The sequence below is a fragment of the Coccinella septempunctata genome, chromosome 1, assembly GCF_907165205.1.
Source record: "Coccinella septempunctata chromosome 1, icCocSept1.1, whole genome shotgun sequence".
Classification (NCBI taxonomy): Eukaryota; Metazoa; Arthropoda; class Insecta; order Coleoptera; family Coccinellidae; genus Coccinella; species Coccinella septempunctata.
The window spans coordinates 32333520-32358797 of NC_058189.1; the positions used below are offsets into that span (position 1 = coordinate 32333520).

A 25278-nucleotide genomic window follows, 5' to 3' on the forward strand; every position below is an offset into this window, starting at 1 on the left:
ATTTTTTATAGCGGAGAATAGTGGTTTTCAGCCTCGGTAGGTATTCACGAAATTCATTTTATTATCAGAGACAACAACGAGACGCCCAACTCCCCACTATATTTCGTCCGATGTTTTGCATCCTTGTCTCACAGCATCGAACCTGTTTGTAGATGGCGCCAAAGGCACTGGTGTAGCGTTTAGCGCGGGAATTATGAATTATTCTTTTGTGTATTACTGTTTTCTTGTTTTGAAGTATGGGAGCAATTTCGCGCAACCATGAAATTGATGCTGAAATTTTTGCCATGTTGATTATTATAATCAATAGGCAAACAATTTCGCTATCAATATGGCTGCGTGAAAATTTTTGGACGGAAATACAACTTTTCGAATGGTGGTTTTACGATTTATTTGAATTTGAATGAAACTAATAACAAACATATAGGAGAACAATTGAAGTATTAAAAAAGGGAAATATAAAACAAAACAAGTAAAATAAAGCAAGTGGCGTATAAACAACAAAATAGGTCAAATGACCTTCACATATTCTTCATTTTCATCAATTTTTTCGATTTGATTATAGCATTTTTTTGGTTTTTAAATTTCTGGTTTTCCCTTTTAACCCACCAGACTATTCCAATATTTACAATACTTTGCACTGTTATAGTTTCTATCTGTTCGCAATGTTGTTCACATGTTAACCATGAAAAATCAATGTGATTATGAACAAATTTAGAGGCATGATATGGAAGGTCAGAAATATTAGAGTTATCCACCATAAAATTCTCCAAAGAAGTTATACCTTGTGCAATGGATATTGTGAATACAACACTTGGATAATACAAACTCCTCTTATCTGACCATTCCTTGTTCCAGATGAACATGTTGTGTGCCTCCAAAACATCTGATGACAATAGAGCAGAACAACCCGTACACGTTATTTTCTTATAGATGCCTTTCAAAATGAAACCAGCAACATAAGCTACTGAAAAAGTTTCTGCACGGCCCCCATTCACATCTGCTTCAATTATGGATACCGTCTCCTCTGTTGATATTTCTGGCATACATATGACTTCATTAGGTTGATATTCTCCTTCTTTCTCATCTTTCTCCAGAAATGATTTTAAATTGCTGAGAAGATCATTATTGTCCTTCTCACAATTTGAATGAGTGGAACAATGAATTAGATTGTTTAAAATTTGGGCTTTCAAACTACCCACAAATTGAAAAGCAGAGGGATTATCATTACATCCTGATCCATATCTGATGCATCCAAATAGGTTCTCTAAAGGATCTTGATTTAGAGACCTTGGACGCAATACTGTAAATCCTTTAGAATGCACATATGCCCAGATTCCCCTGATAGCATTCAGAGATGTAATCCAACCCATTTGAGATGGTGGTGTACTTTGCTTGACCTGCCCGCTTTTTGAAAGCCTTTTAAATTTCCAACTCTTCACCATTTGCAAAGCTTTTGGCCAATATTCAATATGAGGAGAGTTTTCAGTAATATTACATTTCAACTCCTTTCCTGACTGGTTGGTGTTCCCATTAAAACTATCGAACAGCGTATCCACTTCCATCAGGAATGAGGCTGTAGCAATACACTACTGTTGCATTGCTCCTAAAAATTGATATTCGATGAAAAAATATAATGATAAATTTGAAATTAATTTTACCATTTCTTATCATCGAGTACAAATATGCTGACACAGTTCTACTCATTACTTGTGCAGCTATGTTAACCTTCATGGCATACTTCATGATTGGGTCAAAAAAATTGTTTCAGCTTATGAAGGGACCTGAAGACATAAGGAGATGCCTTGTCATGCTCATAAGCCCAACGAACATGCGAGAATTTGGCCTCCATAGTTGTAACGCTTTCTTCTATTTGAACGTTCAGAAATACATTGTATTTCCTGAATAAAGCATAAGTACGCTTTAATAAATGAGGGACATCGTACATAATAAAAATTTTTTTGGCTCCATATATAAAATATGGTTTTTGAGTTGTCACACCCAATTCTTTCAGGCACTTGACATTGTTAACACCCATATCACAAATAGTTGCAACAATGTCTAATTTTGCTACGTTTGTAACAGCTTTGATGACATCAAATAGACAATTTCTAAGAATTTCCGAACTGCAACTCTTGTGGGTAAAGTAATACGCTATAGGTTGCTTCCATTTACGGTTTAGTCCCACAAGCATAAAGGCTAGAACTTTTCTGGCAGCCTGTTTTCCACTTCTTTCTCCTCCAAAGTCCTCAAAGCCAATGATTTTCTTCTGGCCCTTATCGTAGTACAAGTTTTCTTTGATGTCCATTTCATCAAAGAGCAACACGCAACAGCGATCAAGGTCTTCTTTTATGTTTTCATTAATATGCTCAAAAATGTTTTTATTTATTCCAGCATTCAATGGCACCTTTTTGAGCAAGTTCAATACAGTGTTACGTGAAGGAAGCGCAATAAAGGAGCTCAGCAATTTGTAGCATCTGGGACTTTTCTTCAATAATAATAGAGACATAATTTTATCGTCCAAAGTCCATCTTCTGCCTCTTTTACCCTTCACTTTCGAACATCTCAATTGAGACATCATGAAGTTCCAGGATGTTTTAGGCATGTTTTCGTATAAATTTCGAACCTCTGGGGCATCAGACAATTCTAAAACGCTCCTTAAAGTTTTAGACTTTTGTCTACACTGTTTTTTGAGTTTCCGTAAGTGGTCTTCTTTTTGTTGGATGATTTTCACCAATTTCTTTTTCCTAGGTGAAGAGTGTATTATGGAGAAATTTTCTATATCTCTGAAAATTTTGCCTCTTCGTTTGGGTGTTTGTGGCTGATCCAACTGTATACTGTTAGAGGACCCCTCTGCATCTAAAAACAATGTAAACTTCAATTTTTATATACCTACAGTTTTTGAAAATTTTCAAATCCTCTCACATTGAAATATTCTTGATAACAGCATACAAACAAAGGAAAAAGGGCGCCAAAGTTTTTTTTTAATCGTGGCGTTTTATACACTAGAGATTCGGTCCTGATTTAAAACATACCTGATTCAATAATATTTGGGATATCAGATTCGATTGGCATATCATTGCTACTTTCAGATACAATAAGTCTGCTTTCTTCGACTTCTTCAACTGGCGTTGCAGAAGTCGAAGCGAGTGATTTATTGAAGAACTGCATTGGAACTGCATCTCTGAGCAGTCTATGATTTATAGAATCTGTGTATGATTCTAGAGTGAAATGTTTAGAGCATATTCTGTAATTTCAGAGATTCTCTCCCATGAATCTCATTCCTAATTTTTCTTGCCAGATTTTGGATCTGAAAATATAAAAAACAACATTGTATTCACAGTTATCACTGGTATAAATATCATTCATCACTGGTATTCGTGTCCTGACCAGAAATAAAAGTTGCAACGTCGGCATCTCATTGAGGATTTTTATTTCCCCTGTCCTCTTTGCCACTACATAGTTGATTATTTATGGTATAAATATCTTCAACTTACTTGTTAATGTTAGTTGGAAATCGATGCATTTTTGGTACTTCATCTTCTCCAGCTCCACAAATAAAACATTTAACCATTTTAAAAGAATAATTTGTCACAAACAAAGTCTCACAAAATTTAAATTTCAAACCACTGTCACTCAGTTGACGCATGTGTAGCTGTATTCCGTGTTGCCACAAGTATTTGCACGTGGACTGATGAACATAGAATAGCGCTTTCGCCATTGGAAATGGAACATTGATTTTGTTAATTATCTCGCAATGGCAGTTTATATTTATACATTTGGCAACGCCAGCAAAACCGTATGCAGCGCCTCTACATTCAGGGCCGTTGATGTTAGACAAAGATAGATTTATGTTATTTTCATTGAAATAGACAAAGATGATTGACATAGCCTGAATCGGACAAATTTAGTGAAGGAGTTGACCGTCTCGTTGTTGTCTCTGTTATTATGTTTTTTTAAGGTGAATCGGCCCGAAATCTTGGATCCCCCGACCTGCTAGTTTCGTATACTTCTATGACAATAGCATAATAACTCAAATTTCAACATTTTCACAGAAATTTTTGAATTTAAGGGAGAGACACATTGAAAAAATCGATAGCAATTTACCGCCTAAACTACGAGCTTGCCGAAGTTGAAACTGGTAACAATCTACTCAGTGCTTCATAATATGTATAGTTTTATGACTCAGTGTTTTTTAGAACCTGTAAAAAAAATTAAAAACTGTAAACTCGTCATCGCCTTCCAAAGGCTGTATCTTGGAAGGGTTGTCGATTTGGAAAATTTACAGGAAATACCCCCGCTTATTTTCATTAAGGAATCATCTCCCTTATTCCTTCGCATTTGTTTACAGATATCCTGTATATAGCTATATTTTATCTATGTACCTTTTTATTTTAGATAGTAGAAGTTAATCAATCATCTGTATCTCAATCATATGTATCCGAGTATGTATCTATATTATTAACTTCATTTTGAAGATTCATTAGATCTTGACAAAAATATGGTTGCAATTTCAAAATATGTTGACTCGAGGCCTCAAAATCTTTGAGAAATCTGATTCAAGAAAAATATAAAGAGCGTTCCATTTGAAATAACACAATGTCAAACATTCGGTTTAGCCGACGTTGTTCATTTCTGTGATATTGTGAAATTTGTAGCATTTTTTTCTCCTGATTCTGAAATGAAAATTTTCGGATTGGCTCATTGTCCTTGAATATTCATCACCATTAACATCTGAATTTTCTTATCCAAAAAATGTTTTTCTCTGAACAGGTTATTTTATTATATGCAATGATACAATACTGATTATTCGTTATACTAATAGGTAGTATTATCTATATGGATCATTTCCATAGAGAGAAGAAATATCATTATGGACAAGACTCAAATCGATTCGTTTTCAGATAGGAAATGAAATAGTTCGCCAAATTCAGAATTATAGTGTAAGCTTGAGATGAAAGAAGTTCAACGGATGCATAGATATACGCACGATGAAATATAAACAGTCATAATCCCATTCGAGAGAGCCAAGATTGGTTCTCTTTCACGTGATTCTTTCCCCTACAAAGGAATGCGATAAAAAATCGTTGAGATATGCCGCCTGGCTTGCAATAATGGAGGAGAAAACGCGCTGCGCCTCTCATTACTTAATTCCTCCGTATACTGATATTCCGCCTGTCTACATCTTCTTTCACAGTACAACGTTGCCATTTTCGGAGGTGCAAACGAGCAAAGAGTCTTTCAGAGTAATTCTCCGATATACAGCTCAGCACACTAGCGCCAGTGATATACACTCGAACTAAAAGATTGTTCAGTACATAAAGGGGGTGCGTTGTGACCTCAAAACGATTTTTTGATATGTTGGTCCCTGAAGCCTCCTGAATCTAACAAGCTGAAAAACAAGGCAAAACGTTGTCACCTCCGATTTCGGAGGTGACATCGATATATATGAGGTGAGAGCGTTAAACGAGTTACTATTTTGGAGGTGGTATTAACACTTTATAACTATATATATATATATATATATATATATATATATATATATATATATATATATATATATATATATATATATATATATATATATATATATATATATATATATATATATATATATATATATATATATATATATATATATATATATATATATATATATATATATATATATATATATATATATATATATATATATATATATATATATATATATATGCCAGGGAGGCAGAGGCCTGCAAAATGTAGAGATGGCCCATAACAAGGCGGTAAATGAATTAAGGAAATATTTTCATTCCAAAACCTCACCGTTCTTTCAGTCAATCTGCCAAGAGGATCATAAGATCACGGCCCTCAACCTGGCATGCAGAAACAGTCCACCACAAACACCAACCCCTGACCAACTATTGGAGGAATGGCACGGTAAACCCCTACATGGTAGGTATCCAGAAGCTCTGAAAGAGAGAAGAGTTAATAAAGATCTATCACTCACCTACCTCAAATGTGGATACCTGTTCCCGGAAACCGAGGGACGTCTCACTGCGATACAGGATCAGGTCGTACCAACGAGAGCATATCTGATGCACATTGCAAAGAAGAACATGCCAACCGATAGATGCCGAAAATGCTCTCAGGCAACAGAATCCATACAGCATATAACATCCTCTTGCTCCATATTAGCACCTCGCGAATACACGAGTCGGCACAATGCTATGGCGAAGGTCTTTCATCAGGCTATTGCTGTAAAAATAGGGCTCATAACCACCACTCGAAGGGTGCACGAATACTTACCCAAGACGATCCTGGAAAATGACGGCTTCAAACTTTACTGGGACAATCCAATGATAACGGATAGAGCAGTGCAGCACAACAGGCCCGACATCGTGATTTTCGATAAGATAAACAAGAAGGTAACCATCATCGATGTAACGGTTCCGGCAGACGACAACATCACAAAAGCCTACACTGAAAAACTCACAAAATACCACGACTTGGCTTTCGAAATGAAAGAAATATACCAACTGAAAATGGTCAAAATTCTTCCTCTAATAATCTCTACAAACGGACTAGTTGAAAGCCACCTGGTAGAGAACACAGAATTCTTGGAACTGAATCAAGATCTGATAAGTAAGGCACAGAAGGAGGTAATACTCTGGACAGCGAGGATTGTCCGCATGTTTCTTACGGCTACATAGATAACCTTGGCCCCTCTGGCCCGGTTGATCTACAACAAAAACCCAATAATGGTGAAAAAAAAAAAAAAAAAAAAAAAAAAAAAAAAAATATATATATATATATATATATATATATATATATATATATATATATATATATATATATATATATATATATATATATATATAGTCTTGGTATTTATTGCGACAAATATTTCCCTCTATATATATATATATATATATATATATTTATTTTAGCAGTCGGTTGGCCATGAAATAATTTTCTCAAGTTTTTGTAACTAGAACGAAGTCAGGTTGGCACTCATGAATGTCGTTAATGTCATAACGCCGTTGCCACAACTAATATCAATTTTTTTTACGAATATGCCATAGAAATACCAAACGAGAATATGCCGAAAGTGATTGAAAAAGAGACAAGGTTTCTAAAAGCTCTATTTAGAATTCAGGTCCGCTCATTCAAATAGTTATACCCTGATATTCTTAAATCATATTCAATGTAAGAGAATTTATATAATGTTTCATCTGAATCTAAACGACATATTTCAGTTGGATATTTTCACAATCAGAAAGATTGTGAATGAAGAGGATGACGAAGAATTTCCTCCTATTCGGAGACCCAAAAAAGTGCTGGCATTTGAGAATTTTATGTTTGAGTGAATTAATGCGAAAAGTTTACTACAGGATTTTCGATAAATGTCATCGGAGAATAAGTTCCCTAAAATGGATTTTTCTATTTTTCATTTGACTTGTCCTATACAATGTGAATGTCTTAAGGTACTAATAAATACAATAAATACCTATAATTATTATTATTACATTAATGTATTGAGATGAATAGCCAAAAATACGCGCAAGTTGGCCTGTTACTTGTTTATTCATGTGAAATTTTTGTTCAAAGGTGAAGTTCATCTTAACTTGAAACTTGTTTCAATTCCTTTTACTTATATTGATGCAAGATGATTTTTGTTGAAGAATTCAACTTTCTTGTAATTATCTGTTCATTCCTTCGGGAGATACCCATTCCCAACCACTGCATCATCTGCATTTCATCTTCGAGTGAATATTTTTGAAATCTACAAATGATGTAAGCCAAAGAAGATAACGAACATTAACTCTCCTCAAGCTAGTGCGAACATCCTGAAATTTCTAGAAGAGAATAAACTTGTAGCAGGTCTTTTCATAGATCTATCAAAAGCATTTGATTGCGTAAATAGGGAGTTCTTGTTACGTAAACTTGAACAGTATGGTATAGTTGGCTCTACTCTTGCCTGGCTTGCTTCGTATCTGTCAGAGCGGTGGCAGCGGGTCAAGATAACAAAAAACAATGTAACGCACTTTTCTGCGTGGTTGTCGGACGAATTTGGTGTCCCTCAGGGTGGTATTTTGGGGGTCCTATGTTTCTGATAATTATTAATGATTTAGAAGAGGTAACAAGTGAAATAGAAGATTCAGAGCTTACAAATTATGTTGATGATACCAATGCTTTGATAGCTGGGGCGGATCCTGGCTCGCTGAGGGAGAGATGTAGCTTGCTGCATGACCGCATTGAGAACTGGTTCATGAAAAACGATTTTACTATAAATAAGAAAAAAACAAGCGTAATAATATTCAGAGAAAGTACTACAAAGGAAAAACCTTCAGATGTTTATCTCGGAGGCCAAAGGATTGAAACTGTCGGGAGCACCAAGTTCTTGGGAGTCATAATAGATGAAGTGGAATACACACACTGAATATCTCTTAAAAAAACTCAACAAAGTCATATTCGCATTCAGAATTATTAATAGATATGTTAATGAAAATGTAAAAAAAATTCTATACTATGCCAACTTTGAATCATTACTGATATATGGAATAATATTCTGGGGCACAAGTACGTCTATCCAGTCCATATTCAGGAGCCAGAAGCGTATCCTCAGGATATTCTTGAAAATGGGGTTCAGAGACTCTTGTAGGGGTAAATTCAGGGAGCTAGGGTTGCTTACGGTACATGGCCTATACGTACATGAATGCCTTCTCTACCTTCACAGAAATAAAAATGAATTCCCTAGGAATAATAGAAATTTCACATATAACACAAGAACAGCTAATATTAGTTACCCACAACATAAACTTACATTAACTGAAAAGAATCCATTATATATGTGTATAAAGGTTTTCAACAAATTGCCGGATTATATGAAAAGAATAGAAAATTACAAGATATTCAAGGTGGAAACAAAGAAATTTTTAATAGATAAGGAACCATATAGTTTGGGAGATTATTTGATGTGATGTTATTTATGTATATAAGACACTATTTCATTTTGTTATTTTTTGTATCATGAAATTTAATCAATCTGAAATAAAGAATCTATCTATCTATGTATGAAGGTATGCCTTCAATCAGTTTGTATAAACTTCAATTATGTTCGTCACATATTTTCCGAAGAGATTCAACATTGTGATAAAATACGTAATAACAGAAACTTTTACGTAGAACGGGCAACATAGCGTTGATTTAAAACCCAAAAATGTTTTGACAAGCTTCATAACCCCACATATCCGTACTATACAGAATGAAATGTGTCAAATTTCCATGGCCAACCGACTGCTAAAATAAAAGTGAATGAAGTATACTTACTCTAGAATGCTAATCCAGTAGTAAGAAATGCGGCGAAAAATTGACAGTTGTCCTTAAAGCGAATGCGCGACATTAGTTTATTTCAACTCGAACGTTGCCTAGACTTTCCTACCTTATGTCAGTCGAATTGTTCATCTTATCTTATATATATTAATAAAAGAGGATCTATGGTTTACTTCAAAATGCTTCATTGTTCAAACGATCGCACCAAATTGGACAATTCTTTTTTTGTTGTGTTTATTATTGTTAGGGCAAGGTTTATATAACAAAATATTCCCAAAAAAAATTGTACAGAACAGAAAAAAAGGCATTCCTTTTTCTTACGACCAATCGAGCAATCACGATGAGTTAGTTATTATTATCTACCCTAGAAATTATTCAAATGGCAAAACTAGGTTTGCCGGGTCAGCTAGTTTGGTATAAATGAGAAATAAACATATTTCATTCGGTAAAAGAACTTATTTCTCGATTTATGAATCGAAAAAAGCAGTTCTTGTCGGTATTGAACACGTGCATGAATGACTAATTGTTTTTATATATGCTGTAATGAATCCCAGTTTTCTGAGGAAAATTGGAGTTCATTTTAGTGCATTCCTTTCGTTTTCATGTTTCCGCCTTTGAAAATATTTAATTCTCAAATATTCAGTACATTCATTCCGATAGGCAGAGTGAATGTAAAAAACCGTTTATCTGTGTTCAACGTTGTTTTTCTTGCATGCCGTCGAAGATTTCGACGTTTTTCTGATGTTGATATGCGATAAACCGGAGCTGACGACGTTTTTCATTCTTGTCGCATTCAGGAATTTTCAGATTTTAACGTGTGGGTCCCCCAACACGTTAAAATCGTTTGCCTATAAAAGAAGATTTTCCCCCGCGACGGTCACTTTTTGACTTTTGATTCTCTGTTACTTCAGTCTCTTTTACTTTTTGATTTCTGCTCTTTTACTTCAGTCTATTTAGTTAGTTTACGCTCCGTACTTTCTGCGATTCGACGTTAATTGTGTGCCCGACAAGCCGTTCAACAATTTCAAGAATAATTTAGTGTTGCTAGTATCAGTGCTATAAGGACTTAATTTTTAGTTTTTTTTGTTCATTTGTTTTCCGCGAGTGCCTGAAATAAAGGAGGTAGGTCCCCATCTTTACCGTTCAGTTTCTTAATTAGACCTACACCGGTTACTTCTTTGACACTGCTGTACTGTATCGCTTTCTGTTGTATTTTATCGTACTTTACCCTGTTTCGCGAGTCTGACTTTTCCCTTCGCTATCAGTCATGGCGCGTAAGCCCTTGGGGTACTGAAGTGAAAGCCCCGTCAACCCCCCTGTCCGCGTCATAAGTGTTGAATCCGAAATCTCTTCTTTTCTATCAGTCATGGCGCCTAAGCCCTTGGGGTAGAGAATAAGAGATACCGCTCGTCGTCAGTGAAATCCCGTAGTTGCGCTAAAAATAGACCTTTTCTTCGCTCTCAGGCATGGAGCGTTATAGCCCTTGGGGTGGCGAATAAAAGTCTCGAATAGATCCGCCCTGGTTGCGTTTCTTTCATTCTGTAGAAATACAATTGATTACATCCCGATACCGTATAGCAAGTCATTTCACTTCGCGAGGTCATCCCTAGTATTCATTTTGTCAGTTCTGGTTGGCGCATTTTATTGAACAACCTTTGATTTTTCACTGTACCCGGTATAAACTTTACAAAGTGCTCGTGACCGGATAGAATTTCCCGAATGTATGTTTGCTTTTTTTTTTTTAATTTTTTGAACGAAAAACTCCATGAGTGTGTCTGATGAATCATTAATTAATTGGTAAAGGAAGACACACTTGTTTTTATAATCATATACTTTGACTATCGATTTCGGCACTAGGCCATCATCAGGTCAGCTGAAATATAAATAATACATAGATAATAAAGTTAACAAGACGTCAAATAACGTAAAATTTCACAAGTGTTTTGTTCACATTGATATTCTCTGATAGACACGAAGCAATATAACACAAACTCACCGCCAATGAAACATGTACAATAAAAGGACATTAGATGTAATATAAAATTATAGTTTTTCTTTGACTATTCGTTTTCTACCCTTTTTAGATGTTCTAGGTTAAGACGGTATAATCTCTAATTCCCTAAGAAAAACACCTCGACAGTTTTCAATTCTTCTTCTTGGTTTTATGTATACACGTACACATGAATGCGTATATGGAGGCAGGTGGAAAAGATTATATAGCAGGAGGGTGAATCATCTTGAATAGATTGACCGTCGGGAAATCTTTAATATCATTGAGGAGATATTCATCGTTCTTGCATTTTAGAATTTCCAGTTGTTCTAGGAGTGTTAACTTATGGAAATCACTATGCTGATGGAGTAAAGTTAGTTCATCGAGAGAAGTAGAGTGTTTGCTCTCAAATAGATGGTTACCCATGGCCGAAGCAGGTCTATTCTTGATATGTTCGTTGAATCTGATCTTTGAAGCTCTAGTTGTCATACCGATATAGAAAGCAGGGCAGTTATCGCAGGTTATTTTATATATTCCGCTTTTTTGGGTTTTGTCTTTTTTGGGCTTATTATTGGTAAGTACTCTTTCTAGTGTCCCATGTGAAGTATTAACAAGATTTAAGTTGAAGCCCTTTAGTAATGATTGTAGTTTGCTGTTGAGGTTGGAAAAGTAGGGGACGGCTATGTATGTCGTCTTGACAGAAGTATGTGGATATATCTTCTTAAGAAGTTTTTTCTTCATTATAGTGGCTAAGATGTCATAGACAAATTGTTTTGTATAGTGATTTTCTGTTGCTACTTTACAAATATTATCTAGTTCTCTTTGATAGTTCACTTTAGATAGTGGGATGTTGACTAGGCGGTTCAAAAGAAAGTGGAAGGCGGTCTTCTTGATTTGAGGAGAATGATAAGAGTACTTAGGAATTACTATATCGGTCTGAGTAGGCTTTCTGTAGATTTTAAACCCGAACGTATTATCAGGTTCTAGGGTTATGTTCAGATCTAAGAAGTTGATGGTATTTTCTTCTGAAATTTCTAAAGTGAATTTAATTTTGGAGAGTGAATTGATGAACTCTAGGAAGGATTTCAACTCTTGGACTGTTCCACACCACACACAGAAAATGTCGTTCACATACCTCTTCCAAAGAACAATCTTCTAGAAGAGAAAGTGTATACGAATCAGAGATTCTAAATGGTCCACAAAGATATTGGCCAGAAGACCGCTCAATGGTGAACCCATGGCTAATCCGTCTGTCATAGTGTAGATATTACCATCGAACGTGAAAAAATTTTGTTCTGTAATTACCTAGTTCTATCAGATTCATCAGTGTGTGTATGTCTTCAGGAATGGTGTCAAAGTTGTCAATTAGACTACAGTTGTTAAGGTAGTCTCTGAGAAGATTGAGGGATTCTATTACTGGAACATTAGTGTAAAGGTTCACAATGTCGAACGATACCAAGATATGTTCGTTGTTTGAACTCAGCTTGGTGGATTTAATAGCATTAACCAGTTCGACAGAATTACTCACAGACATAGGTGACTTATAGTTGATTTGTCAAGTCATGATCTGATTGATGACTCTTGAAACTTTGTGAGCAGGTGAATTAAATGCGGAGGTTATAGGTCTAATGCTTTTGTCTGCCTTATGTAGTTTAATTAGACTGTATAGATTAGTGATTTCTGGGTTCTTTTCTTTCGGGCTGTGAATATTTAAATGGGGAATGAACTTCTGAAGGGTTGGTGAAGCCGTTCTGAGCATCTTATTGAGCCGTGTGGTATATTTATTTAAGATGTTTGTGTTAGTAACTCGGATGTTGTTGTTTTCAAAGAAGTTGGTTGTTTTCTCATTGTATAGTTGTGTTGGAAGAACAACCCCAGCGAGCACAAAAACATCTCAGAGATGTTAAAAGTAAGAGATTTCGAGACATTGAACATCCACTGCGATGTTCTGTTTATACATGAATAGAACTTTTATAGAACAGCCAATGTCCGCCGCAGGCGGCTATTATATGGATGTCCCTGGGATGTCACAAAAAGAATTACTCAGAAGTTTTTTTGATAGCCTTTTCATGTACACAATAAAACATTTCTAAAGCGCTTTGCGCACACGAAATCGCTGTTTGTAAGACTTTATATGAAATTCTTTTGTGAGGCTTTTTTTCTTTCATTTGGATGTTTGAGGATACCACATTCTATTTTAAATGAAATACAGAATACTATATAAGAATAAAAATATTTTAATGATACTCCAACAGGTACAAAAGGAAAAGAAATCACATTTCACATAAAAAATTGAACAACAAAAAACAATTGATAAATATTATACTACAGAAAGGGAGAATAAACAAAAAAATATATCACATTCAATAAAACAAACATAAATAACCAAAAAGAAATATCACATTTAACATAAAAAAAACAGAAATAATAGAAAACAAACTGATTATAATATTAGATGTACCGAAAGGGAAAATGAAAAAAAATTTATGAAAAATTTATTTTCCTTCATTTTATCGTCAATCCTCCTCTGCCTAATATGTCTAAACCAATCTTTGGCATAGAGTTCGAATACTTTCCTAGTGATTTGGAATTTTTTATGGATCACATCTACAAAATAAAAGCAATTCAAACAATTAATTCACAAAATATATGAACGTTAAGATGATTTTTTCCAATTAAAATAATAGAGAAAATAACTGCATGAAAGGATCTGGAAGATTTGAGTTGTATATAGCTCCTGAATAGGTTGATTTGCGAAACGATTTTATTTATTTGATTATTTGTACCTGTATTTAAAGATGGAACAATTTAAAGGAGTTCTCAAAAACAAGAACTTTTCTGGGACAATTTGAATTATTTTATGATTCACAAGTGATGAATGATTATTATCATCGTCGGAAGAGTAATCTTACAAAATATTCTGGGAATTATCAACGGCAGAGATAGATTATCGAAATATGTTGAAATCCTCGATGATATGGCTTTAAACTTTATAAAGTTATTTCTTGAATAATTATTTATAATAACCTTCCATATACCATTTGATTATTCCAACCAAAATACAATGATCTCTTATACCTAGTCCCAAATACACAAATAATATTAACCACGCAGCGTGGATTCTTTTGATTCTATATGTATGTTTCTGGGCATTATACTATACATTTAATTCATGTAATACTTACTTATTAATTGTATTTGGTTACTATGAAGAGATCGATCCTAAATTCACAATCAAAACCAACACAGAAGTAGTTAATATTATACAAATCACCAATCAACTTTCAACTCCGAACAGTCCACAGTCCAAACTACGAAGAAAGTGGAAATGGCGGCAAAATGAAATAGGTGAATTGTTTATTTGGAATAAACCTCCCAAGGCAAACTATGCGACGTCAAGAGATGATATCCACACGTTTACATTATTTTCAACTCGACAGTACCTCTCAGTAGGTACACGAAGAAATGCCACAGATGGCACAGATCAGAACAAATAAAGATTTCCAATAGCCTTTGGAGACCTCTTTGGAAAGTGCATATTACGTTTCAAAGAAACATCCTCATGCCAACATTTTCGACACATCCCAAAACATCCCAGGGATGTTTGTGCTCGCTGGGACCAGACCCGCATTTTTGTCTGCTTTTGTAATTGTTAGATTGTTACTGTCAACCTTTGATTTGATGGATCTTAAGGTCTCAACAGAGTTCATCAATTCACTCTCCAAAATTAAATTCACTTTAGAAATTTCAGAAGAAAATACCATCAACTTCTTAGATCTGAACATAACCCTAGAACCTGATAATACGTTCGGGTTTAACATCCACAGAAAGCCTACTCAGATCGATATAGTAATTCCTAAGTACTCTTATCATTCTCCTCAAATCAAGAAGACCGCCTTCCACTTTCTTTTGAACCGCCTAGTCAACATCCCACTATCTAAAGTGAACTATCAAAGAGAACTAGATAATATTTGTAAAGTAGCAACAGAAAATCACTATACAAAACAATTTGTCTATGACATCTTAGCCACTGTAATGGAGAAAAAACTTCTTAAGAAGATATATCCACATACTTCTGTCAAGACGACATACATAGCCGTCCCCTACTTTTCCAACCTCAACAGCAAACTACAATCATTACTAAAGGGCTTCAACTTAAATCTTGTTAATACTTCACATGGGACACTAGAAAGAGTACTTACCAATAATAAGCCCAAAAAAGACAAAACCCAAAAAAGCGGAATATATAAAATAACCTGCGGTAACTGCCCTGCTTTCTATATCGGTATGACAACTAGAGCTTCAAAGATGAGATTCAACGAACATATCAAGAATAGACCTGCTTCGGCCATGGGCAACCATCTATTTGAGAGCAAACACTCTACTTCTCTCGATGAACTAACTTTACTCCATCAGCATAGTGATTTCCATAAGTTAACACTCCTAGAACAACTGGAAATTCTAAAATGCATGAACGATGAATATCTCCTCAATGATATTAAAGATTTCCCGACGGTCAATCTATTCAAGATGATTCACCCTCCTGCTATATAATCTTTTCCACCTGCCTCCATACACGCATTCATGTATACGTGTATACATAAAACCAAGAAGAAGAATTGAAAACTGTCGAGGTGTTTTTCTTGGGGAATTAGAGATTATACCGACTTAACCTAGAACATCTAAAAAGGGTAGAAAACGAATAGTCAAAGAAAAACTATATTTTTATATTACATCTAATGTCCTTTTATTGTACATGTTTCATTGACGGTGAATTTGTGTTATATTGCTTCCTGTCTATCAGAGAATATTAATGTGAACAAAACACTTGTAAAATTTTACGTTATTTTTATTTGACGTCTTGTTAACTTCATTATCTATGTATTATTTATATTTCAGCTGACCTGATGATGGCCTAGTGCCGAAATCGATAGTCAAAGTATATGATTATAAAAACAAGTGTGTCTTCCTTTACCAATTAATTAATGGTATGTTTGCTGATAGATTCGCTCATATTTCATACCTACACATATCTCCGTTGTACATATAATCAGTTTTCGAAGGTGTGAATAAACTAGTACATAATTTGATTTTGACTACTTCGTTATCGCTACCACCCTAGATAACAGCGAACTCTGTCTCCAACTAGCAGCTACTCTGGTAGGTTTGCTATTCTTCCTATTGAAAAGAATAGCTGGCGCTCGAGATAAGTTTTCTCCGAGGTGATCACGTTACAATGCTTCGTTAGAAAATCAGTACAATGATGTTGCAGGTTTCAATGAAAATATATCGGGATCTTGGAGGTAACGTGTTATAAGTCCAAATCTAAATTTGTCGATAGAGGTATTATCGAGTACTCATTGATTGTTTGACCAAACCGTGAATTGGCTGAAGATTGGAGTTTTATAGCGAATTCCATGGTAACAACTGGTGCTTACTAAATATTTGAAACTCGCAACAAAAATTCCAGAAGATCTAAACTTAATATCACCAATGCAATTCGATATTATTGCAGATTCGATTAGATGAACAGGTACCTAAGCAATGAGTGCATATTATAAACTCCATGCAACAGTTTTGAAATATCGTGATCTATATAGTACAATACTACTATATACCATCAATGGAATTCGCTATCAGTGGAACTCGATAATTCATTCAAGTTTTGAATTTTTTGTTTGCATTTATTATTTTTAATATGATAGACAAGTACACAAGTACATTTCAGAAAATGTGACTTGAAACTCCTTACCTCCGAGCAGATCTTGCAACAGTGAAAAATCAAATGACTGAAAGAAAACGCGTTGTTGTCCGACATATCTTCGTTACATGAATTGTCCTCCCCGAATTCGATCGACAGAATATTCAGAAACAAGGCAACGTTCTACTAGAAAATCAACTAATGATGCGCATTCGTATTAACGACCACTGTTAATTTTTCGCCGCATTTCTTACTACTGGATTAGCATTCTAGAGTAATAATATATAATATGATTTCTATGAGTTAACCACCTTGGATTTGGATTCCATGACTTTGACTCTTGGAGCGTAGACACATATATGTTCCAGGCTTTGACTTATGCTCATATATCTATTATACCAATATTGATAACACGCGTTCTAGACTACGACAAAAAGTGAAGCCAAATCGTTGGGAGGAATCCACTTGTACGCATGCGCGAATTAGAAACTCGAAAGTGACAATCAAGATATTGGTTAGGTTGTTTTCATATTCGATGTTGAATGGAATGAATTCGAATGATGATGATTTATTTCAAATTGTTGTACAAATTTTGAGAAGAATTTTATGTGAAGTGAAAGTTAATGAATATTAAATTCATCGAGATCCGCTTTCAGATGAATCAACGAAAAGAGAGATCAAACCAAATAAGTGCATAAAAACTATTCACCCAATATTATTATGATTTGTGAAATAATAAGTGCCGAATAGGAATGGTATTGTCCATCCTCAGTAAACTCAAGAGTGACATAATAACAAGTTCGTTTTATATTACTGTTTCATACCAGTTTCAATATTGCGTGTATGCAATAAACATCATACTTATCTCACCTCCTGAATTTCCCCTCTTGTATCTGAATCTACTCAATACTCAATAAAAAATATTTTTGGGTCAACATTTAATGTAATATGTAGTTATATTATATATAAAAGTACAGAGTGCTCATCAAAAGAGCCACGCTTCAATAGAAGCAACACAATAATCAATTTGGCAATAAGATTATTTAGAAGATGAGAAACTGGTAGATATTAGTAACTACAGTTGGGCTTTATAGATATAGATGTCGATTTAAATAGATGTTTCACTATTTCAGTGCCGAAAAAAACAATCATAAATTGAACTAGAATTATTACCTCAACTCCCAACTGAATTTCAAGACGATAACAGACTTATCTAGATACAATGCAGATAATATATATACTCCATTCACTTTTATTTTAGCAGTCGGTTGGCCATGGAAATTTGACACATTTCACTCTGTATAGTACGAAAATATGGGGTTATGACGCTTGTCAAAAAATTTTTGGGTTTTAAATCAACGCTATGTTGCCCGTTCTACGTAAAAGTTTCTGTTATTACGTATTTTATCACAATGTCGAATCTCTTCGGAAAATATCTGACGAACATAATTGAAGTTTATACAAATTGATCGAAGGCATACCAAATTAAAATTATTTGCATGGAAAATACAGAGATCAATATAATATCATAATATGCACTAGCTTGAGGAGAGTTAATGTTCGTTATCTTATTTGCCTAAAGTTTGAATACGTTACATCAGTTGTAGATTTCAAAAATATTAACCCGAAGATGAAATGCATATGTTGCAGTGGTTGGAAATGGGTATCTCCCGAAGGAATTAACAGATTATTACAAGAATGTTAAATTCTTCAACATCAATATAAGTAAAAGGAATTAAAGGAAGTTTCAATCAAGATGAACTTCACCTTGAACAAAAATTTCACATTAGCAGGACAACTGGCGTGTATTTGTGGGTGTTCATCTTAATGCATTGATATAATAATAATAATTAGGTATTTATTGGTACCTTAAGACATTTACAATGTATAGGAAAAGTCAAATGAAAAATAGAAAAATTAATTTTCGGGAACTTATTCTACGATGACATTCATCGAAAATCCTGTAGTAAACTTTTCGCATTAATTCACTCAAACATAAAATATTCAGCTGAAGTATAACTCGTTTAGTATAGATGAAACATTGTATAAATTCTCCTACATTGAATATGTTCGCTACCGTCTGACGTATTGTGGATTTTAGAATATCAGGGTATAACTATTTGAATGAGCGGACCTGAATTCTAAATAGCAGTTCCTGAAACCCTGTCTCTTTTTTCAATCACTTTCGGCATTTTCGTAATATTAATTGATATAAGTTGTGGCAACGGCGTTATGACATTAGCGACATTTCATGAGTGCCAACCTTACTCCGTTCTAGTTACAAAAACTTGAGAAAATCATTTCATGGCCAACCGACTGCTAAAATAAATGTGAATGCAGTATATATATATACATATATATATATATATATATGTTATCAAAAACCCCCAATTACCATGAAAATGGTGTAGGGAATAATATTACAAATCAAAAATACAATTCTGGTTATTAATAAATTAAAAAAATTGTTCCATTTCCATCATTGGATTTCCCTTCCATGCACGAACTGGGTCCATAGTCTCTTATCCATAGCCATAGTTCTTGCTTCATTCCATGTTTGTCCTTTTCCATTAATTATTTCGGTTATAGTGTTATTCCAGGTTTGTTCTGGTCTTCCTCTTTTCTTTCTCTTTTGGATTTTGGCCTCCCATATTTGTTTCACAGGTCTTGCGTTGTTCATTCTATTTAAATGTCCCCACCAGCTGAGTTGCCTTCTGTCTATAAAATCCTGTAATGGCTCTATCTCTAGATCTTGACGTATTTTCTCATTCTTTATTCTATGCATTTTCGTCACTCCCTTCGCTCTTCGAAGATATTTCATTTCTACCGCTTTGATCTTACTCTTCTGTTTTCTTTTTAATGCCCATGACTCGCATGCAAATGTCAGTGTCGGTCTATAGACTGCTTTGTACACTTTAATCTTTGTGTTTTGAGAAATCTCTCTTTTGCTTATGAAGCTGGTATTCATCATATGGAATAATTTTATTGCACTTTCTATCCTTCCATTAATTTCTATGTCCTGTTTTCCATCCTCACTCAATTCTACTCCCAAGTATCTGAAAGTTTTCACCTGTTCTATTTTCGTTCCATCCAATTGTATTTTTATTTCTTCGGGGTTGCCTATCACCATGACTTTTGTCTTGGTCTTATTGATTTCCATTCCGAAATCCTAGTTATCTCATTCCAGATCTCCATGTTCCTCTGTAGATCCTTTTCTCGTCCATTGATCACGATGATGTAGTCCACGAATGCGCACTCTGATATTTCCACCCTCTGTAAATTTTTGTATCCGACATTTCTTAGTTCTTTTTGTGACCTCTTTCAGTATTTCATCCATAAATATTAGGAACAGCACCGGACTCAAACTTCCTCCTTGTCTTAATCCTGCTTTTGTATGGAATGTTTCTGATGTCCTATTCAGGCTTATAACTTGGTTTTTATTCAGTTTGTATATGTTCTTTATGACCTTCAACAACTTTTCATTTACTCCTCTTCTTTCCAGTATAGTCCACAATTTCTCTCTCTTCACCTTATCGAAAGCCTTCACTAGGTCTATGAAGCCTACATATAAGTTTCTGTTCTCCGTTCTTGCTTTTTCACATAATATCTTCATAGTAAAAACATGATCTTGAATGCTTCTTCCTCTCCTGAAGCCGCTCTGTGTTTCCTCCAGTGTTGTTTCGACTTTCTCTCTAATTTTTTTGTCCAATATTTTCTCATACAATTTCATAGCGGTACTTAATAAAGTTATTCCTCGATAGTTATTACAATTCTGTTTGTCACCTTTTTTATATATCGGGACTATTAAGGCTGTCTGCCAATCCTCTGGAATTATTTCTTCCTTCCACATCCTCTCAAAGATCATCAGCAAATTTTCCAGTACATTATTACCTAAGTTCTTAATCATTTCCGATGTTATCTTGTCACATCCAGGCGCTTTTCCATTCTTCAATGTTTTTATCGCCTGCTTTAGCTCCTCCATTGTTATTCTTCCACCCTCATAGTCATCAACATTTTCCGGTTTTCCATATGATTCTTCTCTCTCGTCCTGTCCACCATCCAATAGTTCTAAAAAATATTCCCTCCATCTCTCCATTATTTCATCATCCCCGGTCAACAAAATTCCATTTTTATCCTTAATTTTCACATTTTCATTTTTACCTTCATTTCTTTGTGCTTTGAGTGTTCTGTAGAAGAGTTTTTGATTAGTTTTATAACTGGTTTCAATTTTTTCCCCAAACTCCTTCCATTTTTCCTTTTTTAGCTTTTTTAGAGGGCTTTGACACTCTTTCTCTGATTTTTATATTGTTCATAATTGTCCGTAGTTCTATTACTCAAGTACTTCCTCCATTTTTCCTTTTTCATTTTGAGCTGTGCTTTCACTTCCTTGGTCCACCACGCTGTTTGCTTTTTCTTATTGGATTTCTTGTAGCTTCCACAAGCTTCTTTTGCCGTTTCTATGACTATGTTTTTAAAGTCATTCCACATGTTTTCCAGTGAAGAGTCCTTCATCTGATTGTTTTCCTGCTCAAATCTTTTTTCCGTTGCCACTCTGTATATTCCTGATACCTCCTTGTTTGATAGTCTATATGTTCTTATGCATTCGTGTTCTATTTTCTTTTCTCTGCTTTCGAGCTTCTTTATTTTACTATTGCTATCCACTTTTAACTTAGTTAATACCACGTAGTGATCACTTCCGATATCTGGTCCTCTTCTCACTCTTGTATCCAGAATAATTGACCTTTGTTCTCTCTGTAGTAGGACGTAATCTATTATCGATTTCTCTCCGCGACTTTTAACCTCCCTTGTGTATCTATGAATGTTCTTGTGTTCAAATAATGTATTTGTTATTAACATATTATTTAATGAACAAAAATTAAGTAGTCGCTCACCATTATTATTCCTTATGGTTTCTCCAAATGGTCCCATTACCTCCTTGTACATCCTGTCCATTCTACCCACTCTACCATTGAAATCGCCCAATATAATTATGATTCCCTTGGCTTCTTCGGTGACCATTGTTAGATCCTCCCAAAATTTGTCCTTAGTTTCAGTATTGTCATCTTCATTGGGGCCATATACCACTATTATTGTCTTGATTTCATTATTCAAGTGCTTAATTTCCACCGATAATATCCGGTCTGACCAATTTCTCCACCCATATACACTCTCACATATTCTTCTACTTATTAGACATCCAACTCCTGATTGTGCCCTCCTGTCTTTCTCTACTCCACTATATATTAATAGATGACCATTTTTTGTTCTTGTTGATCCTTCCCCTTATTGCCAATAATTCCAGTCCTATATCCTATATATGCAGATAATATATGGCAGTGAACAACCTAGAAAAATGTATTCACAGTCCTACAATTTTGTTGATTCAACATCACTTTTGTTAATCTCCGGAGGTTTTCTATGAAAAACACATAATATTTCACTATTGTTATGAATCCGAGCGTCTAGTGCTGCAAAATGATGAAGTTTCATGAATTTTGATTTCTAATTATTAGAAATCAACGATGAAATATGAATTACTACGTAATGCAAACCATATTGATAGGGGTCGAAAATATTCGAATTGTTGTGAAGTAAAATCATTTCATTCCTGGCAGTTCATAAAACGATGTATCAGAAAGAGACAGAGCTAATCAGGTATTTTTATTCTTAATATGTCTGCACATGCGCAGAAGTCGATTCCGGCTACGGGCTGGCTTCAATTTTCGAAGTCCTATTACCGATATAGAATATAATATAATAGATATATGCAAAGATTATAGAGTAGAAAGATAGGAAACGAAGCGACTAGAGTAATGTGAGCGCCATCTGTGTTTCAAATGTGTTTTTAAGGCCCTAAGACTGGTTAAAATATCAATTCGAGGGACATATGAAATTTTGCGAGATGTCAGAGTCATATGGCCATTTTGATCGAACAGGTTTTGAATGTTTTGATTCTCGTATCCATAGACAACCTCGAATCGCCTTTTGTTTTTCAAGCCGGTTCTAGTTGCTGATTATTGAAATTTTTTTCTAATTTCTTGGCGAAAACCTCAGAATTTTGTTCGAAAATTGTATGGTGAAGGACTGTGGATCAGATAAAACGAATTTTACTAAGGAAAATGGAAATGTAAGTATTAAAACTGGTAACATGTGCCTGCAAACACTACTGACTGCACCATGTGCAATGAACATTTTACTGCAAGTCGATTAAGAACTGTTCATCCACGAAAATTGTTGTATGCAGGAAGCATCCCTTACATGAAGGGCTCATTTAGGGGAAATTATAACTTTTACACGTCCATTCAAAGATTCTCAATTGCCTTCAAAATATATTCAGAAATACAAAAGTTTTATGGATTTCGATTTGCGAATCGGGTGACTGTCAAATTGTTGTTTGGAAAGTCAAAGTTTCATGAAACCTTCTGTGAGTGTTTTGTTCATTCGTCAATCAATTTGTATATTGTGTCATAATGAAGAAATCATGAAAAAGCATGAAGAAATTATACTGACGGGCTTGAATACAAGGCTTGTATACCTCTGTAAGGTTTTTCTCAATTGTGGTTCTGAAAATTTTGTAAATAATATGTAAGTAACAGAAATGTGTATCCTATGATGGTAAATTGCATATTGGTTCATATCAATTTCTGATATAAATTGTAAAAATTCAACTCAGTTTATTAATTCGAAACGTTTCCACAGAAAACACACCTTTGACGTAACTATAGCAGATAACCATGTACTCTTGTATCCTAGTCAAAGCTCTATTCGTTGTCTATAATTTCAAATTTTTGTAAATTTCTTATAGATTGCAAATACAAATTTATCAAATCCAACAGCGCATTTCATTGATACCAATCGATTCCAAACAATGTTCAGATGAAAACTAACATCCTGGTCACAAAACAAAATCATCCTTTTGTTTTGTCGCTCAGGATGTTTGTTTTCTGCTCTCAACAAGGTCAATATTGAAATTGAATAAAAGGAATAGAATTCGAATTTCGCGCCCCTCAATTATAAAAGAGAAAACTGTTATTAAACAGTTTTTCTGTATTGATGATACGTTTTCAGCGCCATCTCATTGTCAAATGTGTTTTCACTGGCCAAAATGTAGTCGGTTTTTAGTACTAGCGATATGAGGGCGTTTCCTATCTTTCTACTCTATAATCTTTGGATATATGCTTATGCTAGTTTAAATTTAGGATCTATGTTTGTGACGGATGTGAGACCTGACAATTAGTGAATTTGTTTACGTGTGCTATAGATTAAGATTATGATTTTTATTCCTGAATACGAAAAATCTGATAATTCAGTCCTACTCCATGTTATTATTTTCAAGTTTTAAGTTTTTTTCCGTATTAAAACGAGGTAATGATTGTAGGATTGTTTTGTGAATTCATACATTCCTTCAATAAAGAATATTTTTTTTACAGTCTTGAGAAAGGAACCATTAGTTCCGAAACGTCGACGAAGATACAATAAAGCATTCGATTTGACCAACTCCCTACGATACCACTTTCATGTCTGAATAATGTTTTCATTTCAACATCCTGGCTTAAACAGAAACGGAGATAATGACCAGAGTTGAAATTTTAATTTTGACCTATAACTCGAAAACAAGAGAAGTTGGAGTAATGCAGTTGATGGCATTATTAGTTTCTCGAAAAAAGACGACCGTAATGTGCCATGCATTTTCCTCTATCTCGTTGGGTTTAAAAAGTTGTAATTCAGGTATCACCAATTTTGCCCACCCTGTACAGTATATCAGGTTCCCCTGTATATCAGAATGGGAAATAGGCCATAATTAATGAAGATTTGATGTAATCCGAAATGATTACTTGTATGAGAAGACTAAAAAAATAGATTTTTAATAAACAAATCGTAAATGGAGACGTTGATATTAGGCTTTTACGGCGGATACAGGTTAAACTATAAGTGATATATCAAAGCGATCTGGTAAAATAATGTACAACTCAAAAAATTCCATGAAAAAGTCCGCGATGGCATATATCTAACTTTCGAGGATAACCTACGATAACCAATTCGAACATTTTCAATCCAATATAATTTTCCATTTGAAGGGGGCGTTTGACATGAAATGAGGCTTATAGAATGAATATGTTATAGCTCTTTATTGAGGTTTACAATCTACTTCTATAAAGTATTGAGCAAACGTGATGAATGTACAGACATGTTGAAGATATTAACCTATTAATATTCTTCTTTACTATATTTTCAATTCGAGTCAACTGGCCAAGTTCTCTTCAATCTTCTTATG

General features: G+C 34.5%; 2 protein-coding genes across 2 annotated transcripts in view; one reads left to right on the forward strand and one right to left on the reverse strand.

The window, feature by feature from the left end:
• The window catches only part of LOC123318284, a 420831-nt gene that overhangs the window by 256040 nt on the left and 139513 nt on the right, over nt 1-25278 (forward strand). The gene's annotated exons all lie outside the window — the stretch shown is intronic.
• On the reverse strand, nt 482-1581 carry LOC123318289. Its single transcript, XM_044904911.1, has 2 exons — nt 1498-1581; nt 482-1425 (listed from the first exon to the last, which is right to left on the reverse strand). The coding sequence occupies exons 1-2, from the start codon at nt 1560-1562 to the stop codon at nt 519-521; spliced, it is 972 nt and encodes a 323-aa protein (XP_044760846.1). The 5' UTR covers nt 1563-1581; the 3' UTR covers nt 482-518.